This window comes from Orcinus orca, chromosome 4, assembly GCF_937001465.1.
Source record: "Orcinus orca chromosome 4, mOrcOrc1.1, whole genome shotgun sequence".
Classification (NCBI taxonomy): domain Eukaryota; kingdom Metazoa; phylum Chordata; class Mammalia; order Artiodactyla; family Delphinidae; genus Orcinus; species Orcinus orca.
The window spans coordinates 133,003,744-133,024,209 of record NC_064562.1 but is presented as its reverse complement, the minus strand read 5'-3'; the positions used below and the strand labels follow the sequence as shown (position 1 = coordinate 133,024,209).

At 38.8% G+C, this 20,466-nt stretch overlaps 1 protein-coding gene and 1 long non-coding RNA gene across 31 annotated transcripts in view; one reads left to right on the top strand and one right to left on the bottom strand.

The window, feature by feature from the left end:
- Positions 1 to 16,437, bottom strand: part of LOC117199543 (uncharacterized) — a 167,427-nt gene extending 150,990 nt beyond the window's left edge. For 7 of the 30 annotated variants that reach the window (XR_007476896.1, XR_007476881.1, XR_007476897.1 and 4 more), the window contains exons 1-2: positions 16,159 to 16,378; positions 13,123 to 13,233 (exon numbers count right to left, since the gene is read on the bottom strand). This is a non-coding gene — a long non-coding RNA (uncharacterized LOC117199543). Of the gene's footprint in view, positions 1 to 13,122; positions 13,234 to 15,617; positions 15,688 to 16,158 lie in introns of those variants that run through there. The other 23 variants (XR_007476885.1, XR_007476883.1, XR_007476893.1 and 20 more) reach the window with 9 other exon arrangements.
- Positions 16,438 to 16,443: 6 nt separating this feature from the next.
- On the top strand, positions 16,444 to 19,613 carry C4H4orf3 (chromosome 4 C4orf3 homolog). Its single transcript, XM_012531353.3, has 2 exons — positions 16,444 to 16,746; positions 18,238 to 19,613. Coding segments are annotated over exons 1-2 (207 nt in total). The 5' UTR covers positions 16,444 to 16,540; the 3' UTR covers positions 18,239 to 19,613.
- The last annotated feature ends 853 nt before the right edge of the window (positions 19,614 to 20,466 follow it).

The window sequence follows — 20,466 nt, the reverse complement described above, 5'->3', positions numbered from 1 at the left end:
AGAAATAGGCAGTCTCTCTGAAAAAGAATTCAGAATAATGATAGTAAAGATGATCCAAAATCTTGGAAATAGAACGGAGAAAATACAAGAAACATTTAACAAGGACCTAGAAGAACTAAAGAGCAAACAAACAGTGATGAACAACACGATAAATGAAATAAAAAATTCTCTAGAAGGGATCAATAGCAGAATAACTGAGGCAGAAGAACGGATAAGTGACCTGGAAGATAAAAAAGTGGAAATAACTACTGCAGAGCAGAATAAAGGAAAAAGAATGAACAGAATTGAGGACAGTCTCAGAGACCTCTGGGACAACATTAAATGCACAAACATTTGAATTGTAGGGGTCCCAGAAGAAGAGGAGAAAAAGAAAGGGACTGAGAAAATATTTGAAGAGAATACAGCTGAAAACTTCCCTAATATGGGAAAGGAAATAGTTAAAAAAGTCCAGGAAGCACAGAGAGTCCCATACAGATAAATCCAAGGAGAAAAACCCCAAGACACATATTAAACAAACTATCAAAAATTAAATACAAAGAAAAAATATTAAAATCAGCAAGGAAAAACAACAAATAACACACAAGGGAATCCCCATAAGGTTAACAGCTGATCTTTCAGCAGAAAGTCTGCAAGCCAGAAGGGAGTAGCAGGACATATTTAAAGTGATGAAGGAGAAAAACCTAAAACCAAGATTACTCTACCCAGCAAGGATCTCATTCAGATTTGATGGAGAAATTAAAACCTTTACAGACAAGCAAAAGCTAAGAGAATTCAGCACCACCAAACCAGCTTTACAACAAATGCTAAAGTTACTTCTCTAGTCAGGAAACACAAGAGAAGGAAAAGACCTACAATAACAAACCCAAAACAATTAAGAAAATGGTCATAGGAACATACATACCGATAAATACCTTAAATGTAAATGGATTAAATGCTCCAACCAAAGGACACAGACTGGCTGAATGGATACAAAAACAAGACTCGTATCTATGTGGTCTACAAGAAACCCACCTCAGACCTAGGGACACATAGAGACTGAAAGTGAGAGGATGGAAAAAGATATACCATGCAAATGGAAATCAAAAGAAAGCTGGAGTAGCAATTCTCATATCAGACAAAATAGACTTCAAAACAAAGACTATTACAAGAGACAAAGAAGGCCACTACATAATGATCAAGGGATCAATCCAAGAAGAAGATATAACATTTGTAAATATTTATGCATCCAACATAGGAGCACCTCAATACATAGGCAAATACTAACACCCATAAAAGGGGAAATCGACAGTAACACAATCATAGTAGGGGACTTTAACACCCCACTATCACCAATGGAAAGATCATCCAAAATGAAAATAAGTAAGGAAACATAAGCTTTAAATGATACATTAAACAAGATGGACTTAATTGATATTTATAGAACATTCCATGCAAAAACAACAGAATACACATTCTCCTCAAGTGCTCATGGAACATTCTCCAGGACAGATCATATCTTGGGTCACAAATCAAGCCATGGTAAAAACTGAAATCATATCAAGTATCTTTTCCGACCTCAATGCTATGAGACTAGATACCAATTACAGGAAAAAATCTGTAAAATATACAAACACATGGAGGTTAAACAATACACTTAATACCCAAGAGATCACTGAAGAAGTCAAAGAGGAAATCAAAAAATACCTAGAAACAAATGACAATGAAAACACGATGACCCAAAACCTATGGGATGCAGCAAAAGCAGTTCTAAGAGGGAAGTTTATAGCAATACAATCCTACCTTAAGAAACAAGAAACATCTTGAATAAACAACCTAACCTTACATCTAAAGCAATTAGAGAAAGAACAAAAAAAACCCAAAGTTAGCAGAAGGAAAGAAATCATAAAAATCAGATCAGAAATAAATGAAAAAGAAATGAAGGAAATGATAGCAAAGATCAATAAAACTAAAAGCTGGTTCTTTGAGAAGATAAACAAAACTGATTAAACCATTAGACAGACTCATCAAGAAAAAAAGGGAGAAGACTCAAATCAACAGAATGAGAAATGAAAAAGGAGAAGTAACAACTGACACTGCAGAAATACAAAGCATCATGAGAGATTACTACAAGCAACTATATGCCAATAAAATGGACAACCTGGAAGAAATGGAAAAATTCTTACAAATGCACAACCTTCCAAGACTGAACCAGGAAGAAATAGAAACTATGAAAAGACCAATCACAAGCACTGGAATTGCAACTGTGATTAAAAATCTTCCAACAAACAAAAGCCCAGGACCAGATGGCTTCACAGGCGAATTCTATCAAACATTTAGAGAAGTGCTAACACCTACCCTTGTCAAACTCTTCTAAAATATAGCAGAGGGAGGAACATTCCCAAACTCATTTTACGAGGCCACCATCACCCTGATATGAAAACCACACAAAGATGTCACAAAGAAAGAAAACTACAGGCCAATATCACTGATGAACATAGATGCAAAACTCCTCAACAAAATACTAGCAAACAGAATTCAACAGAACATTAAAAGGATCATACACCATCATCAAGTGGGGTTTACCCAGGAATGCAAGGATTCTTCAATATATGCAAATCAATCAATGTGATACACCATATTAACAAATTGAAGGAGAAAAACCATATGATCATCTCAATAGATGCAGAGAAAGCTTCTGACAAAATTCAGCACCCATTTATGATAAAAACCCTCCAGAAAGTAGGCATAGAGGGAACTTTCCTCAACATAATAAAGGCCATATATGACAAACCCACAGCCAACATCATTCTCAATGGTGAAAAACTGACACCATTTCCACTAAGATCAGGAACAAGACAAGGTTGCCCACTCTCACCACTATTATTCAACATAGTTTTGGAAGTTTTAGCCACAGCAATCAGAGAAGAAAAAGAAATAAAAGGAATCCAAATCGGAAAAGAAGAAGTAAAGCTGTCACTGTTTGCAGGTGACATGATATTATACATAGAGAATCCTAAAGATGCTACCAGAAAACTACTAGAGCTAATCAATGAATATGGTAAAATAACAGTATACAAAATTCATGCACAGAAATCTCTGGCATTCCTATACACTAATGATGAAAAATCTGAAAGGAAATTAAGAAAACACTCCCATTTACCACTGCAACAAAAAGAATAAAATATCTAGGAATAAACCTACCTAAAGAGACAAAAGACCTGTATGCAGAAAATTATAAGACATTGATGAAAGAAATTAAAGATGATACAAATAGATGGAGAGATATACCATGTTCTTGGATTGGAAGAATCAACATTGTGAAAATGGCTCTACTACCCAAAGCAATCTACAGAGGCAATGCAATCCCTACCATACTACCACTGGCATTTTTCACAGAACTAGAACAAAAAATTTCACAATTTGTATGGAAACACAAAAGACACCGAATAGTGAAAGCAATCTTAAAAAAGAAAAATGGAGCTGGAGGAATCAGGCTCCCTGACTTCAGACTATACTACAAAGCTACAGTAATCAAGACAGTATGGTACTGGCATAAAAACAGAAAGATAGATTAATGGAACAGGATAGAAAGCCCAGAGATAAACCCACACACATATGGTCACCTTATCTTTGATAAAGGAGTCAAAAATATACAATGGAGAAAAGACGGCCTCTTCAAAAAGCTGGGAAAACTGGACAGCTACATGTAAAAGAATGAAATTAGAACACTCCCTAACACCATACACAAAAATAAACTCAAAATGGATTAAAGACCTAAATGTAAGGCCAGACATTATCAAACTCTTAGAAGAAAACACAGGCAGAACAGTCTATGACATAAATCAGAGCAAGATCCTTTTTGACCCAACTCCTAGAGAAATGGAAATAAAAACAAAAATAAACAAATGGGACCTAATGAAACTTCAAAGCTTTTGCACAGCAAAGGAAACCATAAACAAGACGAAAAGACAACCCTAAGAATGGGAGGAAATATTTGCAAATGAAGCAACTGACAAAGGATTAATCTCCAAAATTTACAAGCTGCTCATGCAGCTCAATATCCAAAAAACAAACAACCCAATCCAAAAATGGGCAGAAGACATAATAGACATTTCTCCAAAGAAGATATACAAAATGCCAACAACCCATGAAAGAATGCTCAACATCATTAATCAACAGAGAAATGCAAATCAAAACTACAATGACATATCATCTCACACTGGTCAGAATGGCCATCATCAAAAATATCTACAAACAATAAATGCTGGAGAGGGTGTGGAGAAAAGGGAACCCTCCTGTACTGTTGGTGGGAATGTAAATTGATACAGCCACTATGGAGAACAGTATGGGGGTTCCTTAAAAAACTAAAAATAGAACTAACATACGACCCAGCAATCCCACTACTGGGCATATACCCTGAGAAAACCATAATTCAAAAAGAGTACCAAAATGTTCATTGCAGCTCTATTTACAATAGCCAGGACATGGAAGCAACCTAAGTGTCCATCAACAGAAGAATGGATAAAGAAGATGTGGCACATATTTACAATGGAATATAACTCAGCCATAAAAAGAAATGAAATTGAGTTATTTGTAGTGAGGTGGATGGACCTAGAATCTGTCATACAGAGTGAAGTAAGTCAGAAAGAGAAAAACAATTATTGTATGCTAACACATATATATGGAATCAAAAAAAAATTTCTTCTTGGTCATGAAGAACCTAGGGGCAAGATGAGAATAATGACACAGACCTACTAGAGAATGGACTTGAGGATACGGGGAAGGGGAAAGGTAAGCTGGGACAAAGTGAGAGAGTGGCATGGACATATATACACTACCAAACGTAAGGTAGATAGCTAGTGGGAAGCAGCCGCATAGCACAGGGAGCTCAGCTCAGTGCTTTGTGACCGCCTGCAGGGGTGGGATAGGGAGAGTGGGAGGGAGGGAGACCCAAGAGGGAAGAGATATGGGAACATATATATATGTATAACTGATTCAGTTTGTTATAAAGCAGAAACTAACACACCATTGTAAAGCAATTATACTCCAATAAAGATGTAAAAAACAAACAAAAAAAACAAAAAAAAAAGAAACAAAAGGATATAACCAATATGACTCATAGCAAATGAGAGGACATAGCCAAACGTCATATTCCAGGCTTCAACTTCCCTTTGGTGGCTATTGTCTGGGTCTGTAATGCTTTATTGTAAGAAGAAGGAAGCAATGAGAAATGTGTCTTCAAACTACCTGTCTTGGAGAACCAGAATAATCTACCATGCCTGTGGAAAAGAGCAAGAGAGCCTCATGGTCTTGATGCACACAACAGGGCCCTGTCTTGAGAAACAATCACAGATTTGTTCTTTGTCTTATTCTCTTATATTTCAGACAACTGTGAACTAAATTTGAAAAAGTTGGCTGGAATATCAGCTATTTTTTCTATTGAAAACTCTAGTTGTTTTGCATCATTTTGATTCATGGACCAAAAACACAGCTAGAAAGTTTACTTACTCTATGGTAACTAAGCAATAAAGAATTTTTTTTCTTCATAAAAGAGTTTCACACAACTACGTTCTTCATCATTTAAGAGCAAAATTCTTTCATTTTTCGTAAATAATCCAAATAATAACTAACACTAATTATGCTCCAGGTATTACTTCTAGTGCCCTTCTTAAACTATTTCATTTAATTCTCACAACAACTCTATGGGTTAAGACTAATATTAATTCTATTTTACAGATGAGGAAGCTGAGCCTCATAGAGGTTAACTAATTTGCTCATGCGGATACACTCAGCAAGTCGTAAAGTTGGGATTTTAACTCAAGTAGGGTAGATCATGAGAGTTCGCATTTTAATCACTCTGCTACACAGTCATTAAATAATTTATAATGCTCAAGGTCAAGCTCAGTATTTCACTCCTCTTCAACCTTTTCCTCATTCTTTTTCCTATATTTGAATACCTCACAACCAACCCCTCCAACTACATCTAAGCAGTCACCAAATCTTACTGTTTTTTTCACCTTTATCTTTTTCAGGAGGTCTATGCTCATATATACATCTGCCTAATAAAATTTTCCACTCAAATATCCCACATGTACTTTAAACTCACCATAACTCACCAGTATCTTATTCATGTATTTCTTATTACAGTGAATAATACCATTATCCCCTCATTTGAGGAAAAAAAAGTAATTTGATGGACATCAGAAATTAGATAATTTCTGCCTCTTGGACTATCTACCCACCAAACACATATGGGTTGCATACACACACACATGCATGCAAATACACACAGATACCACCCCACCCATCTGACCAAATCACTAATCCTTGCTAATTATCACCTAAACTATCACAAGTGTCTCTTTACTGATTTTCCTGCTTGCTTCTTATTTCACTCCACATCACCTCAATCTAACTTCTGTACTGCTGCGGAATGGCCTTCATGGTGTAAACATCTTCTGTCTTCTTTTTGCTTGCATTTTCATAATGGACTATAAGATAAATTCTAAACACTTTCACAAAGAATACAAGACTTCAGAATCTGACATCTGCCTATCCACTCAGATAAATTTTCCAATTAATTTGAGTTTCCTTTGTCTGGAGTATCTCTTCTCTGGGATTCCCACAAATCCTACAAGCTTCACTTGAAATGCTGCTTCCTTCATGAAGATTCCTTGTCTCTTGAAGGCATGTTTAGATACTACTGCTCGCCTTTCAGTATTTTTTTTTAACATATCACTATTATAACTACAATATTGTTATATTGGTTGTTCACATGTCTGTCTTTTCACCAGGGTTTTGGGAGGCAAAACAATATATACACTTTAAAATTAGAAAAAAAATTTAAATGTGATATACTGACACTACAGACACTTTAGAAAATTCAATAATGTCTAAAGAAGAGTAAAATTATTTATATTTCTTCCACAAAGAGGATACCATTATTTTAAAAATATTTATTTTTTTCATACACATACAACATAAGTTATATATTTTTTATTTGTCTAGAACATTCATGGTTTGGTTTCATTTTTTCCTAACAGCTAGCACAGGGCTCACAGCTAGCACATACAAAATAGTCTATTTGGTGAGTAAATGAATGATTCTAAATGTATGCCCTTTTCCTCTATTTCCCCAACTACTGTCTTATAATCATTCTTCTGAGCTACTCTAATTATATATTCAATTGGTCTCATTGTCTCCAGTTTCTTCTCCCTTTAATTCATCCTCCACATTGCTGCCATGGTTATAATATAAAATAAAAATCTTGCCACATTATTGTCATATTTATGAATCCTTTGATGACTTTTATTTCCCATGAAATAAAATGTAATTCCTTATCAATCCAGACTTTTCACAATTTAGTCCTAATCTACTTTCTTGATTCTTCTTCTGTTATTTCTACTTCCTGTTTTGGCATCAATCTAGTCTAGTTACACTAGACAATTCACAGTTCTGAAAGATTCGCCATGGAGTCTCACTCTTGAGCCTTGACTCATGCTACTTCTGTCTAAAATATCCTTCCCTAGTCTTCCTCATCAGGCAAATATTTGATTCATCCTTCAAAGATAATTTTTAAAAAAAAAAAAAAAAAACCTCTTCTGTGAAGTCTTCTTCAACCCTACCTCCATTTTTTTTAGCCAAATAACTTGCTCTCTCAGCTGTTTCCAAAGAAGTATTCCCCAGAGCTAAAAGTACAGTTCTGTAAAACTGCATTCCCTCACCTCCCCTTATGCACTCATGGAGGTTCAGATTTGGTAGGTCTGGAGTGGAGACAGGAATACATTCTTTTAAAAACACGCTACATCCCAAACCAAACAATGCGACTTCAGGGCCAGACTGAACTCTGGGTTGCTAAGTGCTAAACATTCTTTTTAAAGCATGACTCAGAATTGTGCTAGAAACAGAAGCAGAGCATGTTGGGGTCCATGCTTTCAGGTATAAACAAAACCAATCATTGTTTTTGATAGGTTTTATGGGTATGAGTCCTTAGGAAGTGAAATCAGACTCTTATTTCTAAGTGTTCAAAATACCAGAGAAACAGAAGGATCGAAAACAAAGTGAAACAAAGGCATACAACTATTAAATATTAAAAAAAAAAAGAGGAAAGGACATGAGGCCACATAAGCTGCTTCTATTATATTGTACTCATACAAAAGTGAGGAGATGAAGCAGCACAATGAAACTAGTTATAAGAAAATATGATATGTGCCCAAGAAGCCATCAAGGGCCTTGGCTCATTCAAATCCTAGAATGGCATTACTGGCTCTAAATAGGTCACTTAGCACAAAATGCTTGAGATTTTCCTCATTCACAAAGACATGCAACTCCTTTTAAAGATTTCAGTTCCAAGCAACTCTGTGTAAAACCCATCCCCATTTTCTCTTGCATACAATATACTCATTCACTAAACAAGTGCCCAGAGAGGAAAAGTGCATTAATAGTTAATTTTTAAAATCAAGAGTTTTAGAGACAGAAGGACTGTTAGAGGATCATCTAGACCACGCTTCTTAACCTTTTTCACAACATAGTGCACATGGAAAATTATGACTGTCTGGCACTGGGATAAAAAGATGAGACCGCTAGGGACTAACAGTGATTGGCAAAGAGTTCATGCTGCTCCAGGCCACACTTGGGGATCATAGAGATCAAGATGTCATACAACCTCTGTAACCCATATTGCTTGAGAAGATATACTAGATAAACCAATACATCATAGAGATGAGGAAAAAACCAAGCCCCAAAGGGTGGCTTAACAGCAGAGGGGTTAACAAAATCACTTAGTGGGAAAGCGAGTATTGGGTTTTCACAGGCCTCATATGAACAATGATTCTAATGTGTGCTATTCAGAATTCATCAATTCTGAGCATTGATGGCGTCATTTTGAGCGGTACACCAATTCACTGAGGTACTCAACATTAGCAATAGAAAAGACAATGAAAAGACAATGGTCTCTCCCACAAATATCTGTACCATTTTCCAACTGTATTTAAATGCTACTTGAAAAAATAAAAGAGAAATCCATTAATAATTCTCTAAATTCATTGAAAAATTGCTAGATGAAATACTAGAAACAATTTTTAAATGAATGCAAGAGGCTTCCAGGAAAGCAGTGGTAGGAATATAGGGAAAGAAGTGAGAACTGAAGCAGTTGGGTGCCCTGGGAGAACCTTTATACCCAGGCTGCCCAGAACTGTACATCTTCCAAGAGCAGAGAGCTCCATCTAGCATAAAAGCCATGCTCAGGAAAAGCCATTCACAAGGAAAAGAGTTCACTAGAAACAAGTGAATAAATAACCCTTCACAGAGGTAAGCAGGAAAGAAAACTGTCTAGAAGAGAAGGAGAGAAAAGCTCTCCTGAGAATTTATAGCCACTGGAAGGTTCAGACATGGATTTAGGATCAAAATTTATACTGTTTACGTGGTAAGGAATATCATACACTAAAATTCTTCATTTCTGGACTCATTTAAACTGGACTCAGGTCTGTAATGTCCTCATACCCATGGCAGAAAGAAACACAAATCCTCCCTTGAGGAATGAATTTATTCTTCCCAGTTTCTAAAATCAATACACTCTCTATTTTAGTCTGCCTGGGTTACCAACTGATGTAGTGTACTCTGCAGTTTTTGTGTGGAGTATTCTATATATGTCTGTTACATCTCATTGCTTTATAATGTCCTTCAAGTTCTCTATTTTCTTTTCCTTTTTTTAAAATTGAGGTATAGCTGATTCACAATATAAGTTTCAGGTGTACAACATAGTGATTCAAAGTTTTTAAAGGTATACTCCATTTATAGTTATTATAAAATATTGGCTATTTCCCTGTGCTGTGCAATATATCCTTGTAGCTTATTTATTTTATACATAGTAGTTTGTACCTCTTACTCCCCTAGCCACTATATTGCCCCTCCCTGCTTCCCTTTTCCCACTGGTAACCACTAGTTTGTTCTCTATATCTGTGAGTCTGTTTCTTTTTTGTTATATTCACTAGTTTAGTTTTCAGATTCCACATATAAGTGATATCATACAGTATTTGTCTTTATCTGAAAGTCCTCTATTTTCTTATTGATCTTCTGTCTAGATCAGATGTGTCGCCCATTACTGAAAGTGGAGTATTGAAATTTTCAATTATTATCGTAGATCTATTTCTCCCTCAGTTCTATCCATGTCTTCACATATTTTGACTAGGATTTGCTTGGTTTCTGTAAACCTTTGACTGTTTCCAGAGTTCGGGCAAACTTATTTCAGTTTGTTTCTGCTTATTTTCAATGTTTCGTGGAGGGACAGAGGCGTGGAGCTGCCTACTCTACCATTCTGAACATGGGTCTCCCAAGGTGATTTTCTGACAGAGTTCTCATCAGAGCAGAAAAAAATAAATGTTTTCTAACAGGGCATATTTATAGATATGAACATAAAAGCTGAGTTTCTCCAGTAGAGGCTTGAAGCCTCATTCCCTGCATCTATTCCTCCATTTCATGTTGGTCCCTGAGTTCTCCCTGAGGAAACATGGAGCTCCATGAAACACAGTTTGAAAAACACTGTTATAAATCATTATAATCCCCTGATACGTATGTGCCTAGTGCCTGTGATCTGATGTTAGAAATACTTAAGTGATCATTTTGACCTAGATTTATCTCTTGCTTGTTTCCTAACTTATTTCAAAAAACTTTCTTCCCATCTTCCCAACTTTGTGAAAAAGCACAAAGAATAAAATGATCTGTCATTCCATCTCCCAGAGTTAACTGCTGTTAACATGTTGACATTTCTCACACCTATAAAACAAGTGTAATTCAGGTTAATATTTTATATATAGCAGTTATCACCTGGGCCTCCATTTGCTTAACACTGTTATTCTAGCTCACACCTATGTCAATATTGTCATGTCTACTCTTGGAAGCCTATTACGTGACTTTATGAGAGAAGATGTGTCATGTATTGACTAACCTTTCAATCTGCACCCTCAATGACCATCCCTCCAACACCTTTCAATAAAACAAAGGTTGATTGCTCTATTGGTTAGCATAATGAGACTTCAAGGCTGTGGGTTTTAACATCTTTGTCATCTATGACTACCAATTAAGCTTGGCCATATTGAAGTTGTTTTTAAACTTCAAAATGCAGCAGAATGCCCTCTTTATTTTGAAATAAAATCTTTTATGAAACCCCAAAATATAAAATAAACAAAACTGAGCTCTTAAGGTTGAAGTCTGTATGTGTGCGAGTAGGTAGGGGGAAGAGGGTAGGCAGTTTATTCACAGCCAATCCTGCTTAGCCTTCCTAACATCCCAAGCATGATGCAGAACCCCAGGGCTCTGGGACAGAGTGTTTGAATATCCCATATCTGTGAGATGTCCTCAGCCAGTACTTCTAAAGAATTGGATGACTATTGCATCTGTATCTCCTGTGGCTCCTCAGATAGTGCCTGACACACAGTAGGCATTCAAGGAGTATTCACTGAAATAAAAGACATGAAATCCAAAATGGGGGAATGGATTAGTGTATATCCATTACTGGTACTTGAGAAAAATCTCAGAAAGTATCCTCACTGACAGTGGTAGATCAGTAGTGGTAGATCTCAATGGTATCATTATACTACTGTGTTACAAAAGAGATAATTAAGATTGTATTAGTGGCTGCAGAATACAAGAAACATAACTGAATAAATATTTAATTTCTTCCACATTCAAGGTACGGTTTGAGAGACTATAGAGGCTGCAAAGATGGTAAAAATATAGGATAGGTAAAATATCCTGAAGAATATTTAATACTCTGATAGGCGAGATAATTTACATAAAATTTTGCTACAAAGCAAGCCAACGTACCAAACTATGTCAAGAAAATTTCAATGTTTTTTGAGCTGAAGGTAGAGAAGTTTTGAAAAATGACCAGTAGACACCTCATCAACAGGTGGCTGTTACAGAATGTAGAGGGTAATTGATGCAGAAGAAAGGCAAAAAACTATGGGAACAAATACTCACTGCATAATTTTCAGAAGATAACTCTCACCCTAAGAAGAAAGCATGACATATGAAGTAGTTGGAGATGAGTTAAATGTGAACTTTTTTGCAATTGGTGTGTTAAAAATACTGAGAATGGAGAGATCAACGTGAACTGTAGCGAGGGAAACTTTATGAAGTTGGCAATTTGAACTGAAAAAAGATGGGAAGGATTAGAATAGGTGGGGAAGCATTTCAGTTTAATGAAGACAACATGTGCCAAAGCCCAAAGGCCAAAAGGAGAAGAGTTTCCATGAGGAAGAAGAAGAAATCAATCTGGCTGGAGCAAAGGGTGTTTGCTGGGCACCAGGTTGGCTGAGTGGGGTGGAAACAGATTAATAGCGGGAGCTGCTAAAGGTCAAGATGAAGATAAAAGAGAAGCTGCGGGCTTCCCTGGTGGCGCAGTGGCTGAGAGTCCGCCTGCCGATGCGGGGGACACGGGTTCGTGCCCCGGTCCAGGAGGATCCCACATGCCACGGAGCAGCTGGGCCCGAGAGCCATGGCTGCTGAGCCTGCGCGTGTGCTCCGCAATGGGAGAAGCCACGACAGTGAGAGGCCCGCATACCGGAAAAAAAAAAAAAAAAAAAAAAGAGAAGCTGCAACAAATAGCAATTAGTTTTGATGACTGTACAACTCTCAAAGAAGACTATCATAGGTGTGTAAAGTAGTAATGATGGAAAAGAAATAAGAGAAATGAAAGTCCTAAGGATATTGAGGTGGCCTGAGATGTGGACAGTGAAATAGATTACCCAGAGAATTCGACAGCTTGAATAGAATCAGGGGTGACAGAGATAAATCCTCTGACTTGACGGTAAAGTTGCACCAGTGTCAATTAAGAAATCCAGTTTCTGATTCTCTACTGTAAGTTTAATGGTGAGCTCTGGGGTGCAGCTGAGGATCAGTTGACCCTGTCGTTTGATGGGGTACTGTCCCTCAGAGGGGTAAAAATATACCCTCTGAGGGTGCTGGGGTCTAGGGAGATTGTTTTTTAAGCTTTTCTTTCTCTACAGCCATTAGAAATAGAAAACAAGAGTATTCATAACAGAAGACACCAGAGTCACTATAACCCCCCCAAACAGTTCAAACAAATGTTTTCTCCTGTTAATCTAAATTCAGAAAGAGAAAAAGACAAGAAGAGACTCTTACCATTCTCGTTTATTGGATACTACAGGCAGTAATCTGGGAGACTGACTGGTAGAATTCTCATCTTCTGCCGGCTTATGTTAGAGGTCCCAGGATCTGTCACCAGCAGCAGCCCTGGAGTGAGCAGTGTCCAGTTAGTGACATCCATCCTTGATACCAGAATTGTGGGCAAGGAAATGTTCTCTACCACACTGTCCCCTGCAGGACTCCAAATGGATTTCACAGTTTTACCTCCAGCTCTAGGCTAATCCCAGTGGTTTACTGTCTGTACACCTAGTAGATGGACTAAATGCTATCTGACTAGACATGACACCACCACACAGCAGTGAATAAATTAATAACTAGATTATTTCTCATTTTGGTATTCCTTTATGGATTGAGTCAGACCAAGGAACTCATTTTATAACAGAAATAAACTACGTGCTTGCAAAAACTTTGGGGTACTCATTAAAATTTCATGCCCTGCACCGTCCCCAATTCTCAGGGCAAATAGAACATAAAAATCTAGACATCAAAAGGACTTTAGTGGCTTCCCTGGTGGCGCAGTGGTTGAGAGTCCGCCTGCCGATGCAGGGGACACGGGTTCGTGCCCCAGTCCGGGCAGATCCCACATGCCGTGGAGCAGCTGGGCCCATGAGCCGTGGCCGCTGGGCCTGCGTGTCTGGAGCCTGTGCTCCGCAGCGGGAGAGGCAAAAGGACTTTAGGAAAAGTCTATCAAGAAACTGGACTTAATGGCCAGAAGCACTACCTCTGGCCCTCATAAAAATCCAGAATACTCCAAATAGAAGGTGTGGATTAACCCCTTTTGAAATAGTGTTTGGTCACCCTATGCCTACTGGCGTCTCTAAACCTCCCATTTCTGGATTGAGTGAACACTATAGGGACTTAAGTGAACAATATGACACTACGACTAGCCATATACAGGAACTAACTAGTATACTTGGGGGATATTATCGACAGTAAAAAGGGCGTGGAATGCACTGACTTGCTATCCCCTTTGACCAGGAGATTGGGTATACATCAAGGTTTTTAGAAGAAAGCATGCATTGTCATCTTGCTGGGAAGGCCCTTACAAACTGCTGAGCACTTACACTGCCATCAAAATAAAGGAAAAATCCTCCTGGATTCATGCGAGCACTGCCAGCTTTGACCCAGATCAGCAGCACTCCCAGGACAACTGGAAGACCATTCCTAAGGTGACCTTAAACTAAGGATTTCCAGGACCAATTTCCAGGTCCCAGAAGCAGACAAAATCATGAAGTAGACAGTTGTTCCCAAGATCACAGATCAAGAAACTTCCTTCTACCTATTTTCTCCCCTATTGCATCTCCCTAGTCCCAGATGAAAAGAAAAAAAGTGCTTCCTTGTCACAAAGCCCTCCCTTTCTTTAGCCATTTATTAAAAGCCTGACTGGAGGGGCTTCCCTGGTGGCGCAGTGGTTGGGAGTCCGTCTGCCGATGCAGGGGACACGGGTTTGTGCCCCGGTCCGGGAGGATCCCACATCCTCTCATCCCACAGTGAGAGGCCCCGTACTGCAAAAAAAAAAAAAAAAAAAACCTTTGGCTTCTTTGTTCATAAAGTAGCGCCACATAAACACACTAGACCAGATATTATAGAAAACTGGCTTGTATACACAAGTCTAAGTTCTTTTCAGTACTAAGATCCTTTTTCTTAGCCTTTGGAACTTATGAGGTGGAAACGGCAGTTCTAAATCTTTCCATAGTAACAGAACAAGAGTTCAATATTGGTATGCAAATGTCAGAAGTCTTTCAGTCAAAAGTTAGTAGCCTCTGCTGGACTTGAAAATCTTCTTGCCCCGGACACACTGACAGCCCAAGAAAGAGGAGCTTGTGCCATCACTGATGAAGCATGCTGCTTCTATGTAAATCACCTGGGACAAATAGTGTTTAATCTGCACCTTTTGAAGACAAGATAAACACCCTCCATCAGATAAACGAGGCTCAGACATTCTATTGGACTGACCTATTCCCAGGGATGGGAGACTGATTTAATGGGATATGGGGAAGTGTGCTTAGATGTGTTGTTTTCTGTTTATGCATCCTCATTCTAATCTATGTTCTTCTCTCCCTTTGCAGATCCCTTGCCACTCTGCTGCTAACCCAATTCTTCTCTCCACAGCCACTAACTCAGAGTTTATGTGAAACCTCTAGGGAAGTTTCAGACAGGGGAATGAAGGAGTTCAGAGCATGTCACCCCAAAATATGTCACTTTGGCATATTGAATATTTTCAGTTAAAGGCATTTGAGAAACAGCTGGTGCTAGAAGTGCACTCTGACCTTCCTTTTTCTTCCTGAAGGAGATAAAATTCCCATGTAAAAGATGCCCTCCCTACATCAGGAGGAAGAAAAATATTTTTATCACCAGAGATGGGAAATTGGACCAAAAAATCCATACAAACAAACCTTGTTAAACTAACCCTTATCTTCCTCGTCATTTCTCCACAATTAACTACCCTTAACCAAACCTCTTTGTCTTACTTGTTTCTTTTTCTAAAAGGTAGAAAAGCTTTCTGCGCTGGTCACTTCCTCAGGTCTTCATTCTCTTGTGAAGGTTCCCATGTACATGTAAAAAAAAAAAAACCCTAAAAACCACTTCTATGCTTTTCTCCTGTTAACCTGTCTTATGTCAATTTAATTCTTATGCCCAGCTGGAGACCCAAAGAGAGTAGAGGAGAATTTTCCCTTGCCTACAATGGTAAATCATTTTCTTTCTGCTAACATTCTAATGTCATGGGGGATCACACTCCCAAACCCTTGGATTATTCTTAAATTCACTCCTTTGAGGTACATACAAAACTCTCACGTTTTGCTCTCTGGCCCCTTTAGAAACTTACCCTCACACTTATGATGTCAACCTCATTAGAGCTGTTTACAGAATTTAATCAAATAAGTGTAACATGTTAGGGACAGTACAAAACCCATTAGAGGAGGCTCTTTTAAAACCTTGGCATAAGGACCCAAAAGGAATACAGGGATAAGGAGGGGCGACCATGGGCACTTCCAAGGTGGAATCAATCACCTGTCAGGAATGGGACGTGAAGTGACTTCCGGTCCGGCCAGAGAGTATTTCTTCTAACGAAACCTGAGTAACCGGCTTCCCACCTGGACGCTGCAGGGCGGAACGGGCGGACAGCTTCCCCCGCCTCCAAGTGGAGACGCCGCTGTCCGTCCGCAGTCACGGAGGTAGCGGGCCGACGGGCGACGCCTGCGCACTGGGAGGGGCGGGTACAGGGCTCACTTCCGGGGCGGGTACAGGGCCCATTTCCGGGGCGGGGAACAGCGCATGCGTTGTGGGGCGGGGGGGGGTCGGACTTCGTCCACTTTTCCGGCGAGGTGAACGCGGAAGACCGGGAGCTGAGGATTTCCGACTACTCAGATTGTGGCGTGGCGACTGCTGCAAGATGGAGGTGGGCTTGGCGGCCGAAGATGGTCGGGATGGTCCCCGGGAGCGGCGAGGCTTGGGTGAAGCCGAGAGGCCGCAACAGAACCACGAAGTGAGGCCTCAGTCCGGGGCAGACCGGTTACCAAAACATTCCTACTGGTTGGATCTCTGGCTCTTCGTCCTCTTAGACGTGGTGTTGTTTTTCTTCGTGTATTTTTTACCCTGGTGAGTACTCTTAACGCATCGTTGAAATGGTAAGGGGCTTAGAGACCATCTACCCCAGTTTGGGGAGGTGGGTGCGGGAGAGGCGAGGAAATTGCATTACGGAAAGTTACGGCCTGTCCACCATCATCCAGCTGGCGAGTGGTAGGATAGGGTAGGCGCGGGAGTGGAACGAAGACCAGAGTGAAAATGTCCTTCCTTGGCACCTCAGTTGAGGGTGTTCAGATGAGGTGTAGAGGAAACTTGGCTTCATAATTTTTTTGTTCTATGTTGGGAGGAAACCGGCTGGGTTTGAGTTCCTGCACTACCACGAAGAAACTGGAGACGTTATTTGGCATTTTGGAGCTTTATATTCACATTTACCATTTGGGACCAATAGTAACCAGGTCATAGGGGTGTGGTGTGGCGTGATGTTTCAGATAAATCGCCAGCTTATCTAAAAGCGATTTATTTGCATATTGCCTGGCAGCAGTCAGCGCTCCGCTAAAGCTACTGTTACTGTACGACGGTTTGACCGTGAGCAGGCCGTGCACGGTTATCTCACATGGGTCCAGAACTGGACTCTTGACTTCGTACTCAGATGACCTTACTTTTCAGTGTCCCCATTTCAGTAAATGTTAACTTTATTCACTCACTTCTCCTCCCGGAAGCCTGGGTCTCATTTTCTGATTTCCCGCATTGCTTTATATACACACCCGCACACTCCAAAACACCAACTGATGAGTCACAAAACTCTCTAGATTCCCTTTGGAAAATCCATGCTCTCCATTTTCATTGCCACCCCCTCTGAGAAGACTGTTTTGGCAGAGGATAAAGGAAGGGGACTTAGAGAAGGGGCTTGGGGGAGCAGAACAAGAAGGAGGATACAGGACTGAGATGATACAAGGGACAAGTTCAGGAGAGGAGCAGTGAGCTGAAGGAGGAAAAGCGGTGCAGCTCATTTAGTCATTAAACAGCTCCTTTGGACTTCGGAGCTAATCCTTTAGCACTGTAAGTTAATTTCACTCAGCCATCATGCTTATTGAATTTGCGGTAATTATGTCTTCTTCTCTCACCCCCAGCCCCCAATTTTGGCAAAAATTTGGGCATAAACTCACTGTTGGTGAGGCCCCATTGTCTCTGATTCCTTGGATTTCTTGAACGGTGTGGCCGAGGGTTCAGTGGGACCAATGGAAGATGGGTGTTTCTGTAAAATCCTCTGTCAAGTCATTTGTAAAGGAGAATCTTTCCACCCACTCCTCCTGATATTTGGTAGAGTGATACTTCAAATGCAGTGTTTTTTGGTTTGTTTTTTTTAATGATCTGAGTTTTCAGCTCTGGATAGAAAATGGAAGACTTATAAAGAATAGTCAGGCCTTTTTTTGCTCTTATCAGTATGAAAATCATTTAGGAATAGGCAAATGACTAAGACAATCAAAGTTTTCAAAAGTTGGCATAAAGTATTTAAAGGGAAAGAAAAAGGAAACATTGTTGACAATTATTTGGTTTTTACAGAATGGTTTGCCTGATACCTAAATTAAGAATTTTGGCTCCTGGAGTGGATCCTGAAAATGACTACAAACTTCTTGAACAAAGAAGGCAGGATTGTGCACCAGAAGAATTTCAAACTCTAAGGGACCTTCATTTCATTTTACACATTCTGTTATTCTTTGCGGGAACTATATTAAATGGGTAATGATCTCAGCCATTCATAGCTAAGTTCTTAAAACTCGGCTCTGATTCACATTTTAAAACTTTTTACAGATTATTTGGTGGCTTTACAGGGGCTGAACATAAAAAGTATTTATACATGAAGGTTTATTATACTTATTAGGAAATAGATTGTTTTTCCTTTAACATTTTAAGGGTTGGCCAAGGTTTAGTATGATGCAGATAATATGGTGAAATAATAAGGTGAAATATTTAGAAATAAATTATACAAAAGCAAGGGAAGAATTTTGAAAAAAGGAGTTAAAAGCTATACAGAAAATGCAGGCCCACAATATATTTGCTGTAAGTGCCAGTTTAATTTTTAGATTAAGTGGACCTCTGTTATGGTTGCTAGGTTGGTACAATCTTAGAGAAAGTATATAATATCCAGTAATGGAAGGCTAGAGTGCATGGGGTCTTACCTGGATGCTTCCCCTCACTTTTAAGCTCTTGAACTCTGTAAAGTAGGACTGTGTGTTTCAAACCTAATTTTTATTGTGGTTGCATTAAGAATGTTTGTGGCCAAAACATGTTTATTATAATGTCTGTAACTTACTTTAATACTCCAGCAAAGTCACCATATTTACTCTTTGAGCAAATGTTTGAGCACTTACTGTGGGCCAGGTACCGCACTGAACGAAACAGACAAAAATCCTTGCCTTTATGGAGCTTACATTCTTTTTTATATAAGTATGTTAACAAGAATTTATTTCCCAGGAGTGATCAGCTAGTATTTAGTCAAAAAGGTCACATTCCCAAAGCAGCTACTATAAGCCCTTCAGAAGCTATTCCTATTATATAACAGATGTTAGAAATGGGCTCTTGTCCTTGAAATTGGTGACATTTTATATATTGGAATTGCCTAAATATTTTTCCCGTCCCTTAGAAGCAGGGCATAGATCTGGTAAACTCTACATCCTCTGTTCTTTAGAATGGCATTTAGGGTTAGTGTGAAATCTGGGATTGATTTTGGAGGCTTTTAGCCTAATGCTGACTATAAGTTTAACAATTACGCCTTCAGAGAACCTAACAAACCTGCCTGAGGAGAACTTTTTAGGCAAGGTTGAAGCATCTAGAGAAACAGAACTGGGATTTCATTGAGGGTACCAAACAGATTGTATGAATTGTTTTGTGCTACTTGCTAGTAATTTTGTCCAATAAATGTTGATTATACAGGTAAATTGGGTCTGATTTCCTTTCATTTTAACAAATTACTTGTGTGTTAGGTCACACACAAAGATTTATAATCCATACTACCTTTCTGAGCCTAGAATCAGCCTTCTACCACAACTATTGAATATTCTGAAAATTTCTAGTACAGGGAAGATACTACTAAGAAGAAAGACTGTAGTATTGTGACATGACTGTAAATGGTATCCAAAATGGTGGCAGTATGAGGTTTGAATATTTCCTACAGATGAAATTGTGCCTACCACTGAACTGTGCCATCTCAGGGTAACATAGTATACTTGAAGGCTTTTAACTGGGTAAATGGGACACCAAGAAGAATTGGCAAACTTGCTGTGATAAAAATAGAGACATCAAAAGTATTTACATCAATGTGATTTTAGTCTGGTAAATTCCTTTGTAAATTTCATATAAGTGAAATGATTGTTTCAATAACCGTTTGAAATCAACTGGCCAATGAGCAATTGTGAGGAAGTCTTTAGAGTTCTGTTAACCTGAAAATTTTAGGATGTGAAGTGCTCCATATACCTAGTCCCTACATGTAATGGGAATACATTCAGAGACTACAGAATATTTAGTAAGGGCATTTAATGTAGAGGTAATTATGCTCTAGGAAAAGGGTCATCAAACTACACTAATGGGCCAAATCTGGCCCACGTGCCTCTCTTTAAAGGCCTGTGAGCCAAGAATGATTTTTAACATCTTAAAATGATTGAAAAGTCAAGACTATTTCATGATGTGAAAAATTTTCAATGCTTATAAAGTTTTACTGGAACACAGACATGCCCATTCATTTGCATACTGTTATGTAAATGTTACCTTACAGCTGTTTTCACGCTACAGTGG